This window comes from Chroicocephalus ridibundus, chromosome 2 (genome assembly GCF_963924245.1).
Source record: "Chroicocephalus ridibundus chromosome 2, bChrRid1.1, whole genome shotgun sequence".
Taxonomy (NCBI): domain Eukaryota; kingdom Metazoa; phylum Chordata; class Aves; order Charadriiformes; family Laridae; genus Chroicocephalus; species Chroicocephalus ridibundus.
Window position 1 is genome coordinate 169,247,475 of NC_086285.1, and position 25,896 is coordinate 169,273,370.

The following is a 25,896-nucleotide window of genomic DNA, read 5'->3' on the forward strand; positions in this document are numbered from 1 at the left end:
TCTGCCCCTCTGCTCCGCTCGGGGGAGACCCCCCTGCAGTGCTGCCTCCAGCCCCGGGGACATCGGGAGGACACGGAGGTGTCGGAGCGGGGGCCGGAGGAGGCCCCAGAGATGCCGGGAGGGCTGGAGCCCCTCTGCTGGGAGGACAGGCTGAGAGAGCTGGGGGGGTTCAGCCTGGAGAAGAGAAGGCTCCGCGGAGACCTTCCAGCCCCTTCCAGCCCCTCAAGGGGCTCCGGGAAAGCTGGGAAGGGACTCTGGAGCAGGGAGGGGAGCCACGGGATGAGAACCGACGGTTTTAAACCAAAAGAGGGGAGATTGAGATTAAAAATAAGGCAGAAATTCTCCACGATGAAGCTGGTGAGCCCCTGGCCCAGGCTGCCCCGAGAAGCTGTGGCTGCCCCATCCCTGGAGGGGTTCAAGGCCAGGTTGGACGGGGCTTTGGGCAACCAGGTCTGGTTGAAGATGTCCCTGCTCAGGGCAGGGGGTGGCACTGGGTGGCCTTTGACGGTCCCTTCCCACCCAAACCATTTGGTGATTTGACGATTCCATGTCTGGGGAGCGAATCCTTACCTGACACCAGCCACTGCCCGCTGGGAGAGACGCTGAGACAACGCACCAGGCTGGTGTGACCACGATAGACCTGGGGAGGGAGACGGGAGGTGGGCGAGGGCCCCACGCAGCCCAGGGGCTCCTCTGTGGGGACCTCCCCCCACCTCCCCGGGGACAGGAGAGGGGACCTGGGGTCATTTGTGCCTAGAGGAAAGCAGAGGAAAGCGGACCCCACTGGGTGACCAGACCTGGAGCCCGGCTCTTTTCCTGGGGCAGGTCCCTGGCTCTGCCCATCCGCAATGGAGCTGATCCCAGTCCTGGATCAGGCAGGACCCTGCTGCTGCCTGGCTCTGCCCGACACGGGTGGGCTTCAGGGCAAGTCCTCTCCCTCCGGGGCGAGCAGGCTGTGCCCAGAACAGCCGGTACGGGTGCGTGGGGACACCAGGTCTCACCAGGATCTGCTTGGACACCCCCCCCGCCCCGGCTCCGCGCATCCACTCACCAGGGCCTGGGTGGTGGGGAAGGGCTGTAGGTCCCGCGGCTTCGGCAGCTTGGGGATCAGGTCCTCGGGGTCCACGTTGACCTGTGAAAAGCAGGCGGTGAGACACAGCCAGGGTGTACCTCGTCCCTCCGTCGTCATCCCGCCCCAGCAGCGGTGCTGGTGTCCTCCGTGCCCCGGGGCAGGCTCCGGCTGGAAAGCCCAGGCTCGGGGCTCTGAGCTGGGACGGGGGGGGGCGGAATCACAGGACAGCGTTTGTGTAGGCATGGGCATGGCCCCCTTCCAGCTCAGGAGCTCTGCGGCGCTGCGGGACTGGCGTTGGGGGCAGGTGAGGGGCGAGAGCATGGGTTTAGGAAAGGCAGGTCCTGCCTGGCGAACCCGATCTCCTTCTATGACAAGATGACCCGATTATTGGATGAGGGAAAGGCTGTGGACATCGTCTATCTAGACTTTCGAAAAGCATTTGACACTGTCCCCCATAGAATTCTCATGGAAAAACTGGCGGCTCATGGCCTGGATGAGCATACGATCTGCTGGATCAAGCACTGGCTGGACGGTCCCAAAGAGTGGTGGTCAACGGAGTTAACTCCAGCTGGTGGCCGGTCACAAGTGGTGTCCCTCAGGGCTCAGTGTTGGGACCATTTCTATTTAACGTCTTTACTGACGACCTCGATAAGGACATAGAGCGTGTCATCAGCAAGTTTGCAGATGACGTGAAGCTCAGCGGGAGCGTTGATCTGCATGAGGACGGGGAGGCTCTACAGAGAGACTTGGATAGATTGGACCGATGGGCCAACGCCAACGGTACGAGCTTCAACAAGGCCAAGTGCCGGGTCCTGCACTTGGGCCACAACAACCCCATGGCCGTACAGGCCTGGGGCAGTGTGGCTGGAGAGCTGCCCGGCGGAACAGGACCTGGGGGTTCTAATTGACACGCGGCCGAACATGAGCCAGCAGTGTGCCCAGGTGGCCAAGAGGGCCAATGCCATCCTGGCTTGTATTAGAAATGGTGTGACCAGCAGAAGCAGGGAGGCGATTGTCCCCCTGTACTCAGCACTGGTGAGGCCACCCCTTGAGTCTTGTGTCCAGTTCTGGGCACCTCAACACGAGAGAGATCTCGAGGTGCTGGAGCGAGGGCAGAGGAGGGCAACGAAGGTGGTGAAGGGCCTGGAGAATAAATCTGATGAGGAGCGATGGAAGGAGCTGGGACTGTTTAGTGTGAGGAAGAGGAGGCTGAGGGGAGACCTCATCGCTCTCTACAGCTACTTGAAAGGCCGTTGTAGAGAGGTTGGGGCTGGTCTCTTCTCACGGGTCACCAGCGATAGAACACGAGGGAGTGGGTTCAAGCTGCAGCCAGGGAGGTTCAGGCTGGACATGAGGAAGAAATTCTTCCCAGACAGAGTGGTCGGACACGGGAATGGGCTGCCCGGGGAGGTGGTGGAGTCGCCATCCCTGAAGGTGTTTAAGAGCCGTTTCCACGTGGTGGGGGGGGATGTGGCGCAGGGGAGAACTCTGGAGAGTGGGGCTGATGGTTGGACTCGATGATCCCAAGGGCCTTTTCCGACCCAAACGATCCTATGATTCTAAGAGCCCTTTAGTGCCCTCGAGCACCACCGTCCCCTGACCAGCCGGGTGGCATCGGGCCATACACAGGAGCGAGCAGAGGCCGGTGTGAAAACGTCCCCGGGCGGCCCGGGGTTGGGGGGGTTGTTGGGGGGGTAGGAGAAGCCCTCACCCGCATTTTCCTCTGGCGGGGGCAGAGGTAGAGGTCCAGGCAGCGCTCGAAGCGCTCGTGGATGAAGCGGGAGTAGGCGGGCACCGCTCGCAGGCACCGGTACTGCTGGGGCACGAAGTTCAGCTTCCTCTCGGCCGGCTCCTGCTGCTCCCAGGCCAGTTTCTGCGGGACGGAGGGGACGCGGGTTCAGCGGGGCCGGCAGGAGCCCTGGGTGGCGAGGTGCCTTTTCCACCCCAGCCCCGGGGGCCGAACGTGCCTCCGGGCGCAGCGTGCCGGCACGAACCCCGCGCCAGGACACCCCGCAGCATGCTCAGCCTGGAGGCTGCGCCTCGCCGTCGCAGGGACGCCCCGCTCCCCCTTCTCTATTTTTTTATCCGGTGGGGGGGGCGCTGAGGAACCTTCGCTTTCACTTCCCTGGTGAGGTCTCGACCCAGCTCGCCACGACGTGGTCTCTAGGGTGCCCCCACCGCCCTCCTCAGCACAGCACAGACCCCCCCCCTCGGGTCCTGGCACCTACTGAGCTCCCCCCCACCCCCCCCCAACCCCGCGCCGTGTGCCCAGCGCTTTCCCCTCTGGCTCCTGGCCACCCACGGCCCCCCCTTTACCTCCTCCTCGCTGAGCAGGTACTCGGGGGGGGGGTTGTAGGACTCCTCGTGCCCAGGCAGCTTCATCTTGGGGGCCGGGACGTGCATCTTGTGGCGGCCCAGGATGGAGTTGGGATCCTCGTGGGCCCAGAGGTCGTAGTAGGTAGGCGTGTCGTCCTTGGGCTTGCGGGGCTTGATCCAGCCCATCTTGATGGCGTGGACTAGCTTGGAGACCTGCGGGGCAAGGAGAGGTCAAGGCCAGGAGCCGTCAGGACTCCGCAGGCTCAGGGAGGAGGTGTGGGACGCGAGGATGGAAATGGAAACCGCCGAGAAGAGCTCTGCAGCCCTGGGAGCCCACGGGGGCTGCCCGGGACCGGACTTGACGGGGGTTTACACGTGGACGTGAACTGCGGCAGCAGGACCAGCCATTGGGGGGTGGGTGGCCCACGGTGGGGACAGGAGGGCAGCCGGAGCCACCAGCCTTCAGCGCTGCGGTCTGCGTGGGGGCTCCGGAGGCAGGCGGAGCTCGGCTTCGCGTTCCCCGAGGTGCCGTCGGGACCTCTCACCTTCTCCTTCTCAATGAGGGAGGGGATGAAGCTCCGCTTGTCCGCCGGGCGATTCGTCACCGGGTGGATCATGACCTCGTGGGTGAAGAAGTCAACGGCCGGCTGGGGAGACACAGACCCGGGTGGCAACGGCTGCTGGGCTGGCCCTGCCCGTCCTGGGGCAAGCCAGAGCTCGGAGGAAGCGCGGAGGCTGTGGCGTCACCCTACCTCGTAGGGATCGAAGTGGACATCCCCAAACTGCCCTCTCTGGAGCCGATGCACCAGGTCCACCTGCTCGTCTGTCAGCTTTATGTCTGCACCCGTCATCTTGTCCTGGACCGTTCGCCTGCAGGAGGGTACCGAGGGGGAGAGGGTTAGGGCTGGACTGCAGCGTCCGTCCCCAACGGTGGCACGAGCTACCATGAAGCCCTGGGCTACCAAAGCCGCACGCCAGGAGTCACAGTGGGAGATCTCGAGGTCTCCAGCCCGTACTCTCCAGCCCTGGGCGGTCTCGGGGCGTCCCAGTGGCGGGCGTCCACGTGGCGAACACGTCACACCATGCACCGCCAGGGCCTTCCCCGCTGCGCTCACCAGTAGTCGGGGTTCTCCATCTTCTCCAGGAACATGTCCAGCTCGTCCTTGTTCCGGATGGGCTTGTAGATCTTCTTGCCGTCCAGGTTGTAGCCGACGTGGGGGAAATCCTGGTACCACTCCATGGGGATGTTGCCCACCGTGTTGCGAATGTCCTGGAGGGGAGGGAAGCGTTGTGAGGGGAGGGCAGGGGACACCGGTTCACGCAGATGGACCCTGTTGCCCCCCAACCCCGACCATTTGCAGACACCGAAAAACATTAAGGGTTGCCAGGTGGATGCTCTGCCTGTGGCTCGTAGCCAGGATGCCCCAAAACCACCCAGCGGGAGCGAAGCAAACCCCGTCTGCGAGCTCGGGATGCCCACTGCCACGCGGCACGGGGCGGCACGGGGCTGGAGAGGGGTGCACCGGGATGGGGGAGGCTGGGAGGGCCCCGGAGATGCCGGGAGGGCTGGAGCCCCTCTGCTGGGAGGACAGGCTGAGAGAGCTGGGGGGGTTCAGCCTGGAGAAGAGAAGGCTCCGCGGAGACCTTCCAGCCCCTTCCAGGCCCTCAAGGGGCTCCGGGAAAGCTGGGGAGGGACTCTGGAGCAGGGAGGGGAGCCACGGGATGAGAACCGACGGTTTTAAACCAAAAGAGGGGAGATTGAGATTAAAAATAAGGCAGAAATTCTCCACGATGAAGCTGGTGAGCCCCTGGCCCAGGTTGCCCAGAGAGGCTGTGGCTGCCCCATCCCTGGGGGGGTTCAAGGCCAGGTTGGACGGGGCTTTGGGCAACCTGGGCTAGTTGAAGATGTCCCTGCCCAGGGCAGGGGGTGGCACTGGATGATCTTTAAGATCCCTTCCAGCCCAAACTGGTCTGTGATTCTGTGATCGAACCCCAAAGCCGCAGAGGGCTGAGGAGGCGGGGGGGGGTCCGACCCCCAACCCCAGTGCCCTGCGCGACCGTGGGCAGCCCCGGGCGAGCTGCGCTTCGTTAGGGGACACGCATCCCCTTCCTCCGTGCTCGGGGCCGAGGACGCCAGCGTCAAGGTCAGCAGCGCCCGGGCTCGTTACGGCAGCGGGAAGGGTTTAAAACCCTTTTAACGGCTTGAGGAAGGGGAACGCGGAGCCTGGCTCGGGCTGCCGGGGGCTGCGGGCGGTCAGCAGCGCCGGGGCCGAGCACATTCCTGCCTCCGTCCCGCAGACAGGAGCGCGCCTCACATTTTCCGATCGCCCGCTGCCAGCCCTAGCTCCCCCCGCGCGGCCACGCACGCGCCGGCACACGCCGCCGCCGATCTTGGCTGCCCGCACCGGGACCAGCCACCCGCACCCGTGGCTTCGTCCCTCCGCTCGGCTCCGCGGCCACCGGGATCCTCACGTGGCTACGGGTCCCACGGCTCTGGGGCAGCCCCTGGCATCAGGTTGCGCTGATGGAGGGGGCCAGTTGGGCACGTTTGGGAGATGCCGCTTGGGCTCCGTGTCTCCTGTCCCCGATGCTGGCAGGGAGGGACGGCCGCCCCGGTCCCCATCAGCAGCTCGCAAGGGGACACGCTGCGGAGATGAGCTGCCGTGGTCCACGGCGTGCCGAAGGCTGGGGGAGACGGAGGAGATGCTGGAGCTGCTCTGATTCCCTACATGAGAGGCTGGGGGCAGGAACCAGCCCTGGGCGGGGGGGGGGGGGCTCCGGACCCCCACCAGCACCTGCCGTCCCAGCGCAGGGCTCGGAGGGGAGCGGCAAAGACAAAGAAGCCCCCAAAAGCTCCGCCGGAGCCCACCACCGAGCCCGAGGGCAGAGAGGGAAGAGGATGGGGAGGTTTCACTCTGCACCCCCCCGGACAGGAGCGAGGGGCTGGTGGGGCCGGGTGGGATTTGGGGGGGTGGCGAGGCCCCTCCGTCCTCCCCCAGCTGCCCTCGCGTTGCAAAACGCTGAGATCCCCGTCCCCAGTTACAGCCACGGAGGGGCGAAGGTGTGAAGGCGACCTGTGGCCCGGACACCCCGCAGTCAGGGGTCACCTTCGCCCCCCCCCCCCCAACCCCCGGCACCATCTGGTCCCCATAAACACTTGCAAACAACACGGAGCCTCCCACGGAAAGGCGCCAGGAGCCCCGGGAAGGCAGAGCCGGCGGGAGCCCCCGGGGCCACGCCGGACCCATCCATCACTCTCCGAGCAGAGGTCAGCGCAGCCCACCCCCCCGCCCCCAACATACACCTCCAGGGGAACAGGGAAGGAATTTTCCCCCTCGGCATCCCGGTCCCAGGATGCTGTCGCTGCCCTTGGCTGGATACTCTGTGCTGCTGGGGCACGGGCCGAGACCCCCCCGGGGGCTTCCAGGACCAGCTGGGACCGACCCGGGAGACCAGCTAAGGCTCACGCAGACGGACGGACAGTGGGATGTCGGCTCTGGAAACCTCATCCCATGGCCAGCAGTGGGAATGTCGTTATCCAGGAGGCCTCCGGGAGCCCAGCGCAGGCTGCTCCGCAGCCGGCTCTCCCCGGGATGCCCCAGCACGGCCCCAGGAGATGCCCCCGAGATGCCCGCATTTCTCCCGGCCGCCGGAGAGACACCTACGTGGTGGTGCCGTAGGAGCCCGCGGCCGCCGCGTGTGCCGGGGCTGGAGGTGCCGCCCCGCCTGGGAAGGAGAGTTGTGCAAAGAGCAATGGGGCAGCGGCCGCCGGCTCCTCGTGGGGCTGCCGGGCAAAGGCAGGAGTCCCTCGCTCCATCCGACCGGTGGCTCCCAACGGTGACGGGGCTGAGTGACGGCCGACACTCGGTGCGGGTCCCCGTTGTCGGCGTGACACCGCCGGTGCCGGGCAGCACGAGCAGGGGTGCTACGGCTGCACCCCGCCGTGTTCCCAGCAGAGGTGCTGGCACCGCCGCACGGCTCGCTCCACGGCGGGGGTCCCCGCCGGCAGCGGCGAGGCCGGGGACGCAAGGCCCCGGCAGGGCAGGAGGCGAGCAGTGTCACATCCGTCACCGAGGCTGGGGTGAAGCAGGGGAGGGGACGCCGCAGTCCTGCCCTCCCAGCGACGCCGGAGCCGCTCTGCTTCTCCTCCGGGGCCGCAGCCAGGCTGGGCAGAGCGCGAGAGGGCACGGCTGCTGGGGAGGACGGCACGGGGACAGGGATGCCAACCGTTTCTCTGGGCTCTGGGGCCGAGGGACCGGGAGCAGCTTTGCTTTCTCTGCCCTTTCTCCCCGTGCCACGCTCGCTTCGCCCTGACGAACGCGCGCCACCGCTCCTCTCGCACGGGGGACGACTCGAGCCGGGCCGTCCCTCCAGCCGTGGCAGGGCAGAGCAGGGCTCGCTGCAGCCTTCGGCCGTAGAGACACGGTCGGCGCGGTGACAAGTTAAGTATTTTTAACAGCCCAGGCTCGCCGCGCAGGCAGCGCTGCCTCGCCTGGAGCCTGGAAGCCCAGACTGGGCGTCTCTTCCCGAAGGCCGGCTCAGCTCCGCCAGGAGCTGCGGACTTTGACGCAGGAATCCCTGGGCGAAACTCTTGCCAGGAGCACGGGCGGGATCCCAGCAGGCCTGGAATGTTTTCCCTTCAAACGCGAGCCCTGGGGGTCCCGTGCTGGCCAAGCGGGAACCACGCTGCCCCAGCCCGCACCCCACAGCGGGAGGTGCTCCGTGCGGTGCCGGCCAGGATGGGCTCAGCGCCGACGGGACGCCCCACGCGCACGTCCCCTCCCCGGTGGTTACGTGCCCAGCACAGACACCCCAGTGACCACCTGGGGGACACTGGGAGGCCCCGACCGGGTGTCCCCGGCTCTGGCTGCTCTGGGGCAGGGAGCAAACCCCAAGGCACTGACGGTGCCATAGGTCAGGACCGGGGTCTCAGCCCCGACAGAATCCCGTAAGGACATACACGCCTGGGGCCACCGGAGGAGGATGGCTGGGTCATGGATCCCCCACGGGGCTCATCGGCTACAGTGGATCCGTGTCCTCCCCCAGATCCATCCCCAGCACTGGGATCCACGTCCTCCTCAAGATCAATCCCAGCACTGGGATCCATGTCCTCCCCCAGATCCATCCCCAGCACTGGGATCCACGTCCTCCTCGAGATCAATCCCAGCACTGGGATCCACATGCTCCCCCAGATCCATTCCCAGTACTGGGATCCATGTCCTCCCCACATCTGTCCCCAGCACCGGGATCCACGTCCTCCCCGAGATCAATCCCACCACTGGGATCCACATTCCCCCCAGATCCATCCCCAGCGCTGGGATCCACGTCCTCCCCGAGATCAGTCCCACCACTGGGATCCACATTCCCCCCAGATCCATCCCCAGCACTGGGATCCACATCCTCCTCGAGATCAATCCCAGCACTGGGATCCACCTTCCCCCCCAGATCCATCCCCAGCACTGGGATCCACGTCCTCCCTGAGATCAATCCCAACACTGGGATCCACATCCTCCCCACATCTGCCCCCAGCACTGGGATCCACGTCCTCCCCGAGATCAATCCCAGCACTGGGATCCACATTCCCCCCCTTATCCATCCCCAGCACTGGGATCCATGTCCTCCCCGAGATCAATCCCAGCACTGGGATCCACATTCCCTCCCTCATCCATCCCCAGCACTGGGATCCATGTCCTCCCCGAGATCAATCCCACCACTGGGATCCACGTTCCCCCCCAGATCCATCCCCAGCACTGGGATCCACGTCCTCCCCGAGATCAATCCCAGCACTGGGATCCACATTCCCCCCCTTATCCATCCCCAGCACTGGGATCCACATCCTCCTCGAGATCAATCCCACCACTGGGATCCACATTCCCCCCAGATCCATCCCCAGCACTGGGATCCACGTCCTCCCCGAGATCAATCCCAGCACTGGGATCCACATTCCCCCCAGATCCATCCCCAGCACTGGGATCCACGTCCTCCCTGAGATCAATCCCAACACTGGGATCCACATCCTCCCCACATCTGCCCCCAGCACTGGGATCCACGTCCTCCCTGAGATCAATCCCAGCCCTGGGATCCACGTTCCCCCGCCAGATCCATCCCCAGCAGTGGGATCCCATTCCCCCCCAGATCCATCCCCAGCACTGGGAGCCACGTCCTCCCCCAGAACCATCCCAGCAGCGTGATCCACGTCCTCCTCCAACCCCATCCCCAGCCCTGGGATCCAGGTCCCTCCCCAGCCCTGCATCAGGGAGGAAGGAGCAAATTCCTCCCAGACGGAGGTTTCTCCGCGGTGCCGAAGCAGCGCAGTAGCCTCGGCCCGTCCCTCCCCTCCGCTCGCCTCCCACCCACCCACCCGCTCGGCCGGCGGCGTGGCTGCCTCCCGTGTCGTTAACACGTCGCCTCCGGCCAGCCCCGTCCTCCCGGCGAGCGCGGGGGAGTCTGGAGCCCCGGAGCGAGGGACTGCCGTCACTCAGCCTCACGTCTGGAAGTTGTTCTTGGATGGGCCCTGGGCATTCCTAGACGCACATTCCTGGCAGCTGGAGAGCCTCGTAGGAAAGATTCTTCTCTCTTGAAAATATCCGGTCCACGTGGAGGAGAAAGGGGACGGGGCAAGCTCAGCTCTCCCACCCACCATCCCGGAGACCACGGCGGCGTGCCCGGGGGCCGGTGGGGCGCTGGGCATCCCTGGACCACGGCAGGAGGACATCTCGTGTGTCCCGTCCTCCCCCCCCCGCCCCCGGCGAGGTGACCACAGGCCAGACTCCGGCAGTGCCAGAGAAGGCTCTGCACCCCCAGCACCCCAGATGCAATTCCCATAGGAGGGGGGGACGGTTCCCGAGGGGTCCGGCACGAGCACCGGGCACCCTCCGCGGGGAGGGAAGCTCCGCAGAGCCCCGGGGGTGTGCAGGAAAGCCACCCCAAGCCCCCCACGCTCTGCAGGGCTGTCCGCTGGGGAGGGCAGGTCCCGAGGACGGGGAGGGGGTGATTTAACGGGGCCCACGAAGGCCAGCGCCCCGGGCCAGGGCGCAGGACGAGGCAGGGCAGCCGTCGCAGGCAGCACCTCCTCGGCAGCGGAGCCGTGCCATCATTGCAGGCAGCCAGGCCAAGCTTCCAGGTAATAAAGCCGCAGCGGGGAACGGCTCACGGAGCGCAGTGGGGAATTTCAGACTCCTCGGCCGCGGCTCTGCAGCCGCAGCCACCCCGGGAGAAGGCGCCTACACCGGGCTCTGCTGACCGCCAGGGCCGGGAGACGGGTGCCCAAAGCGGGACATCATGGAAGCTCTCCGGGAAGCCAGGAGAGCCGCAGAGCCAGGGGTCGGGACGCTGCGATCTCCAGCGCCAAATGCCTCTGCTTATTTAAGACCAGGGCTTTCCGAGCCCATGCCGGGTCCGGTGCTCCGGTCCGACCCAGGGCTGAGCATCACCTGCACGCAGGACCGCTCTCCATCCCGGTCTCGAAGGAAGCAGGCCACAGGGAGAGGGACGGGCGTCTCACCAGGAAGGAGAGCGGGGGGAAAGCTCCCGGGGATCGCACTTGGATAGAAGGTGCTAGAGAAAAGCAAGGTCATTAGCGGAGCTAAACGAAAGCAGATGCCTACGGGAGCCTGGGTTTCCAAAGCACACACGGTGAGCGCCCCGGCGCTGGGGAGGGAGATGACAGTGGCTTGGATTTCAGAAGCTGCTGAGGAACGGCGGCAGCAACACTGCGAAGGTGACAAAAGTGACAACACCCCGCGCGCAGCTCCTGCTGGGGAATGCGCTCCGGGGCTGGGGGGGGGGAACGACGCACTGCGCTCCGCCGGAACGGAGGGGAAACCCGAGACTTCACGGCAAACGGCAATTCCCCTTTCTGGCCAAGTCCCCTTTCTGGCCAAGTCGAAACAGCGCTTATCGCCACAGCACACAGAGCGCTCCGGAGGGTCGAGAGGCGGCTGTACCAGGGGGGGTCTTGCCTGGGTGACGCCCCCACTAGGGCTGTGTGCGGGCAGGGCTGGAGCTGCTGGGGATCGTCAGCATCCCCCATCCCCAGCAGCGTGGGCGGGGGGGCGAGGGGGGGATTCTGCCCCTCTGCTCCGCTCGGGGGAGACCCCCCTGCAGTGCTGCCTCCAGCCCCGGGGACATCGGGAGGACGCGGAGGTGTCGGAGCGGGGCCGGAGGAGGCCCCGGAGATGCCAGGAGGGCTGGAGCCCCTCTGCTGGGAGGACAGGCTGAGAGAGCTGGGGGGGTTCAGCCTGGAGAAGAGAAGGCTCCGCGGAGACCTTCCAGCCCCTTCCAGGCCCTCAAGGGGCTCCGGGAAAGCTGGGGAGGGACTCTGGAGCAGGGAGGGGAGCCACGGGACGAGGGGGAAGGGTTTTAAACCCAAAGAGGGGAGATTGAGATTAAAAATAAGGCAGAAATTCTCCACGATGAAGCTGGTGAGCCCCTGGCCCAGGTTGCCCCGAGAAGCTGTGGCTGCCCCATCCCTGGAGGGGTTCAAGGCCAGGTTGGACGGGGCTTTGGGCAACTTGGGCTGGTGGGAGGTGGCCCTGCCCGGGGTGGGACTCGATGGCCTTTAAAGGTCCCTTCCCACCCAAACCATTCGATGTTTCTATGAAAAGCAGCCGGTGTCGCCCTCACTGGCCCAGGGGCAGCAGTCTGTGGGGCTCAGCCTGGCCGACCCCGCTGCAGCCCCCCCAGGGTGCGGGTTCGCAGTCACCCTGCCGGGGGACGAAGCTGCCCTGAGGGTCCCCAGAGCAGGGCCGGGTGGCAGGAGGAGCAGGGGGACGGGAGCGCTGCCGGGTTGGGAGATGCACCGGCAGGCTTTCTCCGGCCACCGACGCTCCCCCCGCGCAGAGGCAGAGCGCGCAGCCGAAGGTGGCACGCTCCCGATGTCACGACTCTTTCTTTTCTGAGGTTATGGGGCCGGGGCAGTCAGCCTGGAGCTGAGCCAGCTCGGGCACGGCCCGCTCCGGGTGCTCGGAGGTCCACGGGTTGCTCGGACCCACGCTGGGTGCAGCGTCCCAGCCCCACACCTTAGTGCCAGCTCCGTGGCCCGGGATGCTGCGGGGATTCCCATGTGCCTGGCCCCGGAGGAGGAAGAGGAGGAGGCTGATGGCCTTCACCGGGGCCCAACCTCCCTGCAGCACCTCCGTGGCTCCAGGCCCGCCATCTACACCACGAAATCAAGTGGCGCTGGGGCTGTCACCCAGCCGAGAGCCCCGCCGAGCAGTGACGGGGCTGGGTGGCAGGGTCCCCACCGGGCTATAAGCTCCCCGGCACAGCACGGGAACGGTCCTGGTTGCCTTTGGTGCCGGGGCTGGGCACAGTCAGCCAGGACAGCCCTGCTGACGGGGGGCACCCCTGCGCGACCCCCCAGGCCCTCTGTCCCCAGAGGAGTCAGTCCGTCCCCTCTGTCCCCAGAGGAGTCTGCTCGAGCTGCCCGTGCAGGACGATGAGCGGTGGGTGCGGGAAGGGGAGCAGGGGGGAGGTTTGGGGCAGTCACAAATTCGACCCTGCGGGGGCTGGTTGCCGCGGGCTCAGCAGGGACGGCATCGGTACGGGGACAGGAGACGGGACAGGTTATGGGGACAGATTACAGGGGACAGTTTATGGGGACAGGTTACAGGGGACAGGTTATGGGGACAGATTATGGGGCACAGGTTATGGGCATAGGTTAGGGGGATAGGTTATGGGTCAGGTTATGGGGACAGGGTACAGGGCACAGGTTACGGGGACAGGTTACGGACACAGGTTATGGGCACAGATTTGGGGACAGGTTACAGGGACAGATTTGGGGACAGGTTATGGACACAGGGTACAGGGACAGATTTGGGGACAGGTTATGGGGACAGGTTATGGGGACAGGTTACGGGGACAGGTTATGGGGACAGATTTGGGGACAGGTTATGGGGACAGGTTTGGGTACAGGTTACGGGGACAAGTTAGGGGGACAGGTTTGGGGACAGATTAGGGGGACAGACTTTGGGGACAGGTTTGGGGGACAGATTTGGGGACAGGTTACGGACACAGGTTACGGGGACAGGTTTGGGGACAGGTTATGGGGACAGATTTGGGGACAGGTTACGGAGGACAGGAGCAGGGTCGGCAGCGCACACACCCACCGGGCTGACAGAGACACAAACGTCGTTCTTGCTCTCCGGGGGGGGAATTAAAGCGGATTAAAGCAGGCGCGGGGGGGGAAGGTGTGCGGCGGGCAGCTCCGCAGGGGTTAATTCCTCCCTCTCTGCCCCATTAGCAGCAGCGGCAGCAGCAGCAGCAGCAGCAGGAGGCCGGATCGGTCCCGCTGGCAGGGGAGGGAGCGCTCTCAGGGGTTCCCCTCGCAGGGACTGATCCTGAGCAGGAGCCCAATTCCCCAGGGCCGACACAGCGCCGTCCTGGGCGCCGGCTGCCCGTGAACCCCCAAAGCCCGGAGTTAGGGGACAACCCCCCCCCCACACACACACGCACACTTTTTGCTCCAGCACGTAGGGTCCTCTGTGACCCCCCCCCCCACGGCCCCCCATTCTGCCCACCTCCCCGGCAGCGCTGAGCCCAGCCAGGCCCACGCCGGGTGACGGGTGAGGATGCGGCAGGAGTCCCGCCGGCAGGTGAAGGGCAGCAAGCGTTGCCATCCTCGCCCTCCCCTGGCGCGGGCAGGACCCCCCCCCCCCCGCCCCCAGCCGAGCCCCGTGAAGGGTTAAGTCCCCTTGGAGGATGGTGGGTGAGCTCAGGTAGGCGTGAGCCTTCGCTTCTCGCTTCTCCCACATCCAGAGCCGGAGCAGGGCTGCCTGCCGGAGGAGGGGCCTGGCTGACCACTGCTGCTGCTATAAAACTCCCCGCTCCTGCCACACTCAGCGTCTTAAGATGCACATGTGCGGGGAGAGGAAACAGGCAGCCCTGCCTGCGAGCGGCCCTTAACCCCTTCCGCACGCAGAGAGCCGGCAGGGGATCCCAGCACCCCGCCACCCTCCGCGGCGCCGCATCCCAGCCGGAGCCTAGCCGGGGGAGGGCGACACGATCCGGGGCTCCCCGGACCCCAGGCGAGGCGGCAGCATGAGCGCCTGGAGCTGAGGCCGTCCCGCGGCAGGAGGAGGTGGGCAGAGAGCAGCGGCGGTCCCCACGCGGCTTCCTCGGTGTCCCCCCGGCCGCCCAAAATGTCCTTTGCCATGCTGCGCTCGGCCCCCAGCCGGTACCTGTACCCCGAGATCAGCATGCTGTCGGAGGACGAGGAGAACGGCAGCGAGAGCTCCGGCTCCGACGAGAAGCCCTACCACCTGGACGCCGACGGCTACGGCATCAAGGCCAGCAAGCGCAGGAGCGGCAAGAAACCCAACCGGATCAACAGGGAGCCCCGGCAGCGTCACACGGCCAACGCGCGGGAGCGTGACCGCACCAACAGCGTCAACACCGCCTTCACCGCCCTCCGCACCCTCATCCCCACCGAGCCGGCCGACAGAAAGCTCTCCAAGATCGAGACCTTGAGACTGGCCTCCAGCTACATCTCCCACCTGGGGAACGTGCTGCTGGTGGGGGAGGCGTGCGGGGACGGGCAGCCCTGCCACACCACCCCCGCCTTCTACCACCACGGCGGCGGCAGCCCCCCCGCGCGCGACACCGAGAACTCCCAGCCCAAACAGATCTGCACTTTCTGCCTCAGCAACCAGAGGAAGCTGGTAAGTGGCCGCTCAGCGCCGTTCCCCGCGGGGCTTTTGGCCGGAGGGGGTTGCGGCTGTTGCGGTGGGGGACCCCCGGGCATCCCCAAGCACGGCCGTGCGAGGAGGGGGTTAGGGAACACCAGGGCACCGGCTATGGCTCGGCTGCCACGGGGCCCGGTGCGAGCCGAGGGGAGACGGGATGGCTGGGAGAGACGAAGCAGCTCCGGTGGGAGCCGGAGAGCACGGCAGAGCCCGTCGGCGAGCCCGAAACCCGGGCGGGGAAAATACGGTGCCTCCCTTTAGCGTGTCTAGATCCGCTGCCCAAAACCCCCAGCAGTCACCTCCGAATCCCGCGGGACAGGAAAAGGGGAAACCCTCCGTGGGCGAGAAACGGGTTTTAGGAGCTGGAAATCGGGCACAGGGAAAGTAAAGAGTCTGGAAAGAGTCTGGCAAGAGTCTGCATCCCTGCTCCGGCAGAGCGCAGGCGGCAAACGGAGAGGTGAGAGCCATTTGGGCGCAGGGCTGGCCACGGCCAGGACTCCTAGCCCATCAACGTCGGTGGCTGACAGCAGGATCGGCTCCCCGGGCTGGTCCATCCGCCTGGGCCACGGCCACGCACCCAGCCATGGGCCTGCTGTGCCGGGGAGCCGCGCCGGGACAGGGATGGGGGGAAGGTGAGGCCAGCGCCATGGCACGTAGGTGTCCCTCAACCACCCCGGAGGATCACGGGGACCAGCAGCTCTGCCCCACGAGCGCTCGGGAAGCGGGGACGGCTGTCACCCTGTGTCCCCCGCTCCTGGCTCTGCCTTTAGGGCAGTGCTTGCGCCTGGACCAACTTTCCGGCAGAGGCCGGTCTCGGTGCCCACCGGGCACCGGCCACTGTCTGCCCTCAGCTCCGAAGGGATGGGCACTGCCCATGGAGGGCAAGGGGACACTGGAGCGGGACACAAGCCCAGCAGCCGGACTGGGAAAACCCATCTCCAGCAAAATCCAGCTCTGCCGAGGCTCCGGGAGCCGTGAGTGCCACCGGCTGGGTGACGCTGCTTTCCCGGCACAGCACGGCCCGTCCCGGCAGACCTTCTCCGGCCCCGCAGGGAAAGGTTTGCTTTCCCGGAGGTGCCGTGCAGGGAGCGACGGCGCGGTGCAGGGCTGCAGCCTTTCTCGGGGCTCTCCCCACGTACGGGGCAGCTCTTGCCGCGCAGCCGCAGGCGCAGGGCAGTGGGAGGAGGTGGCTGCCGACAGCCTCCGGGCCCTGCCGGAGGTGGCACCGGGTTTATAGACCCGTGGGTGTCCCACGCGGCACGGGCGGTCTCGGGCAGGGTGGAGGTAAAGGAGAGGGCGAGCGCGGAGGCGCGGGGACGGCAGCCGGAGCCCTGCGTGCGCGCTCCACCGCTTGAACCCGCTTAACCCCACCGAGGAACGCCCTGAAGAGGGAGAGAGAAGTCTTTGTTAAAGGATTCAAGGCTCATTAAGCGCCAAGCAGCGGCGGTAAAACCAGTCGCGAGCGAACCCTTGACAGCTTGAGTATTTCAGAGCGGGAAAAACCCCAAACCCTGTTAATCCCCCTTCGCACGTCCTTTCCAATTCGTCGGAGGAGCCGGGGCTGGGAGCTAGCAGGCAGGAGGGAACAAACTCCGGAGGCTTCGCATCCGCCGGGGGTTTGCATCGCTAAACCTTAGGTCACCAAAGACGAACACACGGGCTCTTCCCGCTCGGGCAGGGGAGACCGAGCGTCCCCAGCGTTCCTGAGCTCCAGGGCCAAACTCTCCCCAGTGGGCGAGGGACGCAGACCCCCCCGGCTGCGAAGCCCCCTCCCGCTCCAGCAAACCGCTGGAGCCGGCGCTATCCCAGTTTAAAACCAGAAGCGGCAGGTGGGGAAGCTCCTGCGGGGCTGAACTGGAAAACTCCATCGCCTTCCAGTTCTCAGCCTCTTCGGGACCCTCCTGTACCGGCTTCAAAGATGGCTCTTGTGCTGCTATTGCCCCTTTTGCCTTGGTTCCGACAAATTCCCGTCACCGCTTTCGCATCAATTCCTATAAATTCCCATCGCCTCTTTTGCATCGATTCCAATAAATTCCCATCACCGCTTTCGCATCAATTCCGACAAATTCCCCTTGCCTCTTCTGCATCGATTCCGACACATTCCCGTCGCCACCTTTGCATCAATTCCTATAAATTCCCATCACCGCTTTCGCATCAATTCCGGCAAATTCCCCTTGCCCCTTCTGCATCGATTCCGACACATTCCCATCGCCACCTTTGCATCAATTCCTATAAATTCCCATTGCCTCTTTCGCATCAATTCCTATAAATTCCCATCGCCACCTTCGCATCAATTCCGATAAATTCCCGTCGCCTCTTTTGCGTCGGTTCCCACAAATTCCCATCGCCCCTTCCGCATCAATTCCTACAAACTCCCATTGCCGCTTTCACGTCGACTCCAATAAAATTCCCATCGCCACTTTTGCGTCGATTCCAATAAATTCCCATCGCAGCGGTTCCCAGCACGGACTCCTGTGTGGGATCAAACCCCGGGAGAGGCAAGGCGTATGGACGGGATAAAGCCAGGCAGGATTCCCGGGCCAAGATGGGCCACCTCCCTTCCTGCAGCCCTTCTGGATAAACCCGGAGCCGAGATCTCCGCGCTGTCCGCGGGGACAAGATGCTTTGGTCCGGCTGAGGAATAAGCCGGGTCGGGCTCCGGCTGCGGAGGGGGGGACTGAACAGACCGTGCCTGAGCGGCGCACTCGCTCCGCGCTTGAGATTTTACGGCCAGATAAAAACCCGATCGGTTTTATTGCGTGTTAAAGGAATAAAATAAACCGTCTTTTTATCAGGAAGGTAATTTTGACAAATGGCGAGGAAACGAAAGCGATCTCCCCCGGAGCTGCAAACGCGGGGCAGCCGGGAGCTCGCAGCCCGCCCGACGCTGGGTGGAAGGGACCCTGCTTTGGCTCCGGTGGCCACCGTCCTGGCCAGCAGAAGCCAGCTCCATGCCAGACCCCTCGTCTTGCTGGGCCCAGAGCTGACCCAGCGCCGACGTGCGTGGCAGCTCCGGCCCTTCGCCCCGCGGCGAGCTCCTCGGAGAGCCCCCGTCCCAGGAGGGAAGGCGGCAGAGCCGCTTCTCCTCTCCCAAACCCCTCCCCGGGAGCTGCAGGGCTCCTCGCTGAGCGTAGGGAGAGCAGCTTGATCGGATCAGGAATATAAACGGTCTCGCGTTGCCGGGTGCTCGGGTCAAACCAGCCCACCCGTCCCCGTCAGAAGGGGCTGCTTTTCCGCCAGGCCTTTTTGCTCACACGTAACGGCGTTTTAAACTGAAAGAGGGGGGATTGAGATGAGATCTCGGGAAGAAATTCTTTGCCGTGAGGGCGGTGAGCCCCTGGCCCAGGTTGCCCGGAGAAGCTGTGGCTGCCCCATCCCTGGAGGGGTTCAAGGCCAGGTCGGCCGGGGCTCGGAGCCACCTGGGGTAGTTGAAGATGTCCCTGCCCAGGGGGACTTCAAAGGTCCCTTCCCACCCAAACCATTCTGCGATTCTCTGATGTTGTTTCAACCAACTCAACCTCAGGGTACGTGATTCCGTCCATCTCCGGCTTTCTAGGCTTTGCCAGAGAAAAGGTAACCTCGGGAGGGATCTGCTCCCCGCACCGTCTGTCCCCCTGCCACCGGCTCTGCCCGTCCACTTCGTGCCCGACGGGCCGTGCAGCTCCCCCGAGAGCCAGCCAGCCCGTGGCAGGAGACACCCCGGTCTGCAGGGCTCCCCAAAACCCTCCTCTTTCCCAAAAAGCCCAAGATGCCGCCGTCCCTGCTCAGCTCCGCAGCCACCATCCGTTCCGGGCACGCCGTCTCCCTCCCGCGCCGTGGGCGGTTGCACCCGGCTGTGACTCCAAGGGGGAAAATGATGCCACGGCTCCCCTCGTTAAAAGCCTGGCAGGAGACGGCACGCGCGTGGCACTGAAGCCCCACGAGCCATCGTGGGCAGAGGGCCAGACGTCACCTCACCCCCGGGGCACCCTGGCCGGGAAAGCGGTAGCCCCGGGAAGGTTGTGGGTGTGAGTTTGCGGTCGCCGTGAGCAGGGAGGGGAGGCAGGGGGTGGCAGGCGCGTGGCCCTGGTGAGAAGGGTGACAGGAGAGAGCTCGGGCGGGATGGCCGGGGACGCCGGCTGCTGTGGGCACCCCAAGGGAAAGCAAACCCTTCCCAGCCGGGCCGTCGCCTCCTCCCGCTTTTAGTGGCCAGCGGGTGAGCGAAGGGGCTTGCCCGGATTCATCTGCGTGACTCAGCCTCGCCTCGCATCCCGGCGCCTTATCCCAGGGACTTTCCCGTATCGGGCTGAAACCAACCCCATCTCCCTGGAAAGATCCTGCTTTAAAACGACTCCCGTGTCGGTGTCGGCCGCCCGCCGCAGAAAGGCTGAGCTCTGCTGAAGGGGCCGCCCCAGGCTCGGGCCAGTTTGCCCCCCGATCCGATTAAATGGCCAAAAAGCTGCATGGGGACAAGACCTTGGACTTAAGGAGGAGGGAGGTGGACACCACGCCGGTAGGGACATCACAGGCGCTGCAGGACAGTGTGTGGGCGGGTGGCAGTGACGGACGGGACGTTCCCCGGCATTGCTAGGGAGCAGGATCATGCAATTCCCATAAGGAAGCGTTGGGAGAGGGGACCCGGGGGCCGTGGTGCCCTGGACACCCCATCCCTGTCAGCCCATGGAGGGGCTTGTGCTTCTCCTGGTTTTCCTTTGTGGCTCTTGCCTGTGTCATCGTCCCCGGCAGGAGACGCAGCGCTACAGGGGGAAATACCGGGACTTTTTTGGGAGAGCTGCTGGGAACAGCCACGGCTCGGGGACCCCGGCGGCGTCCCCTGCGTGCCAACAGCCATCACAAAGCGCTCGTCCCCGCTGCCCGCCCTGCGTGGAGCTGTAAGGACCGAGGGGCACTCCTCGGGTCTGGGGACACGAGATGTGGGGGCAAAGGTGGTGGTGGGAGGTGTCACCCCGAGCAGTCGGTGCCGGGATTGCACACCGGTTAAAGTGACAAGGGACGAGCGCGCAGCACCGGCCACTCCGTCTTCTGGAGCAGGAGCTGGCATTGGCACGGCAAGCAAAGCGGGGAGGGGGCACCGAGACCACCTGGGAGCTCAACGGTGTCACAAGAGCCGCCACGGCTGAAGTCCCCCCCCCGCCCCTGCCGCAGGCTGTGCGGCGGAGCAAAGGCTGCCCCCACCCCGGGGGGCTGCCCCACATCACCCGTGGGGCAGGATGGGTGCCAACGGGTACCACGTCCCTTCCCAAGCCGCGGCGGCAGCAGAGCATCCAACCCGAGGTGGCAATGCAGGGCCATGCCCCGACTCGGGGTACGGGCAGGGGATCGGTGACCGCCAGCTTTGCGCAAGGCACCGGAGCAGCTCCGGGTCCCACTGCCACCCCCGAGGGCAGGCAGGGAGGGACGACGCAGGTGCCGCAGGCTGGTCCATGCCTCGCCATCTTCCAGAGGACGTACGCTCCTCGAGAGGAACGGGAATGAGGAGGAGAGGGGCCGCCGCCGCGCTCCCCGGCAGAGGGGAAGGAGGAGGACGATGGCTGTGCAGAGCCCCAGCTCCGGCGCGATGCCTGCCCCGGCCAGGGGGCACATGGGGCAATGGTGGCAGTAGCCCCCCCTGCAGCAAACCCTTCCAGAGCATCTCCCAAACCAGCTCCGGTCCCAAGATAAGCGAGCAGAGAGCTCCCGGCAGAGATAAACGCGTTGGGCACAGGACTGGGGCAGAGCAATGAGGGGACCGGAGGTTTTCCTCTGGGGTTAAGCCAGGACCTGGGGAAGGGGCGAGGAGAGCGGGGGTCGGGGTGGGGGTTGGCCTGGCCTGCAGAGACCTGTGGGGCTTGGCCAAAGGGCCGGGGCTGGTGGGGATCCCCGCCAGTGTCGCCGGCGTCACCGTGCCGAGCAGGAGGGGACAAGGCGGGCAGCGGCCGAGTTCCGGAAACGCAGCGCTGGCACGTTGGATCCGGCGGAACCGCCACCGACAGCCCCGCCGTAGGCACGGCAGAGCTCAGCAGTGTCAGCTTTTCCTTGGAAACCTCCTCCATGCCGATCGGCTCCGAGAGCGGGGCGTTGGTGCTCCGTCCCTCAGGAGGGAAACTTCTGGCAAAGGTTTTTGAGGGCCGCCTCGACCGGGCGGGCTCGTGATTCGACACCGAGCGAGAAACTCGCGTCGGGGTAAGAGGTGCCGGGAGGAGGAAAGAGCGGGATGAGGGTTTGGGGCAGAACCAGCCGATTCCGTCACCCGCTGCTTGCCCGCGCCCCCGGGGTTTTATTGCCGTTGTAGCAAAACCGCTGGCAGCCACCTCTCCCGCGGCGCCGAGTGCCACGCTGGATGCGGCCGAGGGCAAGCGCGGGAAGGGCTGAGCCGAGCACCGGGAAAGCCGCCCTCGATCCACGGCCGAGCCCCGCTGCCCTCGCCCCAAGTGCAGCGAGGAGAGCTGGGGGGCTCCGTGTCACCCCCACCAGGGCTCTCCGCGACCCCGAGCAGGGTCACCGTGCCACCACCGAGGCCACGGGACAGGCAGGGCTTGGCGTTACCCAGCGGGGACCGGAGGTCGGATCCGCCTGCAGGTTTTGTGCGAAAAGAGCCATAATTTGGGCACGGGGTGGCAGGTCAGCGGGGAGCGCCGGGCTGCGGGGACGGGGATGGGGAGCGGAGGGCTCCCTGCGCGACCCCCGAAAGGATTCCGCAAGCACGGAGCCGTGAGCGGACGGCGAGTTGCCCCAAGCCATGGGCAGAGCCCAGGAGCTCAGCACCTCGCCCCAGCGCCGTCCCCCCGCTCCCCCCACGGTATCTACGAGATGGGACGGCTCCGCAGCCCTGTAATTTACTGTTCCTGCTGCACTTAATGGCAGCGGAAAGGCAAGGTGATAGGGGAAAAAATATGAGGCGGGATTTTCCGAATCCCCATTTCCTCTCCAGACAGCACAAGAACTCCTGGGGCCTGAACATCTGGGAAATTTAATTTTACCATTTCTGAGCTGAACTCCCCTTCCCCTCCCCTCCCCACCCCCGGTAACAAAGGAAGAGTCAGAGCAGGGGCCGCACGTGCAGCCGTGGGGGAGGCTGCGCCGCAGCGAGCCATGCGGAGCGGCCCGGGGACGCGGCCTCGGGCGGGCCACGCTGGCAAGCCACGGGCCAGCAGAGGAGAGGTGGAAACGTCACCTAACACCCGGTCCCTGGGCCAAGGGACCCGCACCCAACCTGGGCACACCCCAGACGGCCACAAATCACGTCCAACTGGAAATGAGAAGCACCAGCTCTGCCTGCGCGCACCTGGCTGGGGCAGCGGTGGGGCTGGTGGTGTTGGTATTAGTGATGGTGGGGCTGGGGTTGGTCGTGGTGGCAGCGGTGGTGGCAGCGATGGCGCTGGTGGTGGCAGTGACGGTGGCAGTGGTGGCAGTGATGGTGCTGGTGATGCTGGTGGTGGCAGGGATGGCGCTGGTGGTTCTGGTAGGGGTGGCAGTGATGGTGGTAGAAGTGGCGGTGACGGTGCTGGTGGTGGTGGCAGTGGTGGCAGTGATGGTGGTGGTGGTGGTGCAGGTGGTGGCAGTGATGGTGGTAGTGGTGGCAGTGATGGTGCTGCTGGTGGTTCTGGTAGTGGTGGCAGTGATGGTGGCAGTGATGGTGGTAGATGTGGTGTTGGTGGTGCTGGTGGTGGTGGCAGTGATGGTGCTGCTGATGGCAGCAGTGGCAGTGATGGCGGTAGACGTGGCAGTGACGGTGCTGGTGTTGGTGGCAGTGATGGTGCAGGTGGTGGTGCTGGTGGGGGCAGTGATGGTGCTGCTGGTGGTAGCGGTGGCAGTGATGGTGGCAGTGGTGGCAGTGATGGTGGTAGAGGTGGCAGTGACGGTGCTGGTGTTGGTGGCAGTGATGGTGCTGGTGGTGGTGCTGGTGGGGGCAGTGATGGTGCTGCTGGTGGTAGCGGTGGCCATGATGGTGCTGGTGGTGGATGGTGGTGGCAGTGATGGCAGTGATAGTGGCAGTGGTGGAGTGATGGTGCTGCTGGTGGCAATGATGGTGCTGCTGGTGGTTCTGGTAGTGGTGGCAGCGATGGTGGCAGTGATGGCAGTGGTGGTGGTAGTGGTGGCAGTGATGGTGCTGGTGGTGGATGGTGGTGGCAGTGATGGTGGCAGTGATGGTGGTAGTGCTGGAGTGATGGTGCTGGTGGGGACAGTGACGGCGCTGGTGGTGGCGGTGGCAGTGATGGTGGTGGTGACGGCAGTGACGGTGGCAGCGGCGATGCCGGTGGTAGTGGGCTTTTCTGACACCCGGGGAGCAAAGCCCGACTGTCAGCCTGGCTGTCACCCAGGGGCTGGCCAGGGGGACTCTGCGACGGCGCAGGAAGGTTTCCCGCAAGCCACGGATGGCACCCAGAGGGACAGGGACGGATCGGTGTTCTCAAGGCCTCGGGAAGGTCCTGACCGCAGGAACTTGGGAGCGGGGTCAGAGAGCCCCGGCCCAGGCGCTGCCATCGACCGTTCGGTCAGCGCAGAAGGTTTCTGTCCTGCCGCTGCCCCTGCGCGGGGAGAGGGCTCGGGAGGCGGGCGGTGGGGACGAGTGACGGCGGCGGGGACACGGCGCAGCGGGCGAAGTGCCAGGGGTCCCGAGGAGTTCGGGCAGGGCCAGGCACCTGCAGGGTTTTGGGGCAGATGGAGCTCCCGCTCCTGCTGACCCCTCCGGACCCCCAGAGGGACGCAGAGGGATGACGGTGACACCCGGGGAAACCTGCCCCACGGCTCCCGAGATGTGTGGGAGCGGAGCTGCCGCAGGACTCCCGTGCCCAGCAGCGGCGCAGGGAAGAGCGAGAGGCTGCCGGGCCGGAGCCAGCGTGCTGGCAAAACTCCCAGCCCCAGGTGTGTTGTTTTTGTTTTTTTTTTTTAACTTGGCCTTCTCCTTCTCCTCTGCAGAGTAAAGACCGAGACAGGAAGACGGCGATTCGGAGCTAGATGATCATCGTTTTCAGGAAGGACAACAAGGAGGAGCAGAGGGAGGAAGGATGGAAAAGCCACACACACAAAACCACAGCCACGGACACTCCTGCCTTCAGCCTGCTGCCGGGGAGAGCCGCACGGCGTCACCCCGGAGGACCTTACCCTGACCCGGACACACGCCTCGGGAGAGGCCGGGCGTCCTGCCAGCTCGGAGGGGTGACGGCAGACGGGAGGCGAACGCGGACGCGGGGGACGGCAGGACTTTGCAGGATCGCCGGGAGGAACGCCGGCTGCGCAGGGACGCTCGGCAACGACGCAGGCAACGCAGCCGCTGCCCGGCGAGCCAAAGGGGCACGGGACCTGCTCCCGGGCTCCTTGGAAAGGCGGAGGGGGGGGGTGGTGTCCCTGCCCCGGTCGCTGCGGATGCCACGCACGGCTGCTCCCGGAGGACGGCCGCCGCTCGGACGTGCCCGGTCCCAGGTCTGACTTGAGCAGCGTCGGCGAAACCGCTTACGGAAAGCCCCCGCTCTGCCCGTCCCCTTCCAGCTTTGAGCCACTCCATCCCCTGAACTCTTGAGTCCCGGGGTGCTGCGTTTGTTGAGTTTAATCAATACATGCTGGTGTTTCATGTCATTGATATGATAATATAAAGCCTGAGCAATTTGTATAATTAAAAATGAATATGGTTCAGAGTCACGGCAGGAGCTTCCTTCCTTCCAGAGCCCCCTCACGCAATAAACCTCTGGTTTCACCCTCGCCGCCTTTAGGCTCAGCAAGCCATCGAGCCGCAGCTCCGGCTCTGCTCCCCTGGCACAGCTTTCCCCCCGCTTCCCGGCCCAGTGTGGGGTCCCGGGACCGGGGGGGAACCCTTCACCCTTCCCACAGGGCGGCCGGGGACAAGCGCTCACCCCCCGGTGCCACGCTCAAACCCAGCTGGAGGAGCAGGTAAAAAGCAGGGGCTCGGTGAAAAGCCGATGCTGCAGCCGAGCTGAGTTTCCTGGGGAAATAAAACGACACGCGTACGCCCCAGCCATCTCGGCGCTTGCCGGTGCTCCTCCGGGCAGCGCTCGCTCCCAGATTTCACGGGCTGCAGGGCGACGAAACGCTTCTTCGTGTCTCACCCGAAACGGCGTCCCGCGGTTAGAAAAAGGAGCGAAGGTTGAGCCCTCCGAGGGCGCAGACCTCCGAGCCCCCCTCAGACCTCCCCCGAGGGACAGCGGCTGCGAGGGGGACACGGGATGCTCGGGCACCCGTGGGGATGCCCAAGGCCACCAGCCAGCACTGGGTGGGTGCAGGAGGGAGAGGAAAGAACCACGGAATGGTTTGGGTGGGAAGGGACTTGGAAGGCCATCGAGTCCCACCCCCTGCCCCAGGCAGGGACATCTCCCACCAGCCCAGGTGGCTCTGAGCCCCGTCCAACCTGGCCTTGAACCCCAAGATGGGACGCCAAAGAGGTGTCAGACAGTGTCCCGAGCCCCCGGGGACCCCCACGCCTTGTCCCCAGCTGTACGTGGGACCCACCACGACCCTGAAAAGAGGGGCCCTGCCCTGAGCCCCGGCGTCCCGAGGCCCCGAGCGCGGCGCTGCTGGTTTGACCCAGCCGGCGCTTCACTCGCGGGGAGGCCGGCCGGGTGCAGGGGGGGTCTCACCTAAGGATTTGGAAGCGTTCCGCTTCACAGAGATGGAAATTGTTATATTTTTAATTTCAGTATTAGTGGTTTTGAAGCTGGAGAAAGAGGTTTGGAAAGCCTCCCTGCCTCTCAGGCAGGACTCAAAGGCATACACAAGCACTGATGGATACTGTTGAAATGAAATTTGGAGGCGTGGGGGAGGAAAACTTCGATTCAGTGGAGTCCTTCCGAGCCCTGCAGATGAGGTCGTAACACTCAACACTTAAATGAT

At 65.3% G+C, this 25,896-nt stretch overlaps 2 protein-coding genes across 2 annotated transcripts in view; one reads left to right on the forward strand and one right to left on the reverse strand.

Annotated features, from left to right (window-relative positions):
* Positions 1 to 25,896, reverse strand: part of BOP1 (BOP1 ribosomal biogenesis factor) — an 85,320-nt gene that overhangs the window by 10,582 nt on the left and 48,842 nt on the right. Inside the window, exons 4-10 of the mRNA XM_063327711.1 lie at positions 4,504 to 4,658; positions 4,141 to 4,258; positions 3,934 to 4,035; positions 3,389 to 3,601; positions 2,784 to 2,945; positions 1,052 to 1,132; positions 571 to 640 (exon numbers count right to left, since the gene is read on the reverse strand). Of these exons, the coding sequence (XP_063183781.1) occupies positions 571 to 640; positions 1,052 to 1,132; positions 2,784 to 2,945; positions 3,389 to 3,601; positions 3,934 to 4,035; positions 4,141 to 4,258; positions 4,504 to 4,658 (901 nt within the window). The remainder of the gene's footprint in view (positions 1 to 570; positions 641 to 1,051; positions 1,133 to 2,783; positions 2,946 to 3,388; positions 3,602 to 3,933; positions 4,036 to 4,140; positions 4,259 to 4,503; positions 4,659 to 25,896) is intronic.
* Positions 14,178 to 24,137, forward strand: SCX (scleraxis bHLH transcription factor). The gene is made up of 2 exons (XM_063327729.1): positions 14,178 to 15,048; positions 23,971 to 24,137. Exons 1-2 carry the CDS (start codon positions 14,530 to 14,532, stop codon positions 24,007 to 24,009), a joined length of 558 nt encoding a protein of 185 aa, XP_063183799.1. The 5' UTR covers positions 14,178 to 14,529; the 3' UTR covers positions 24,010 to 24,137.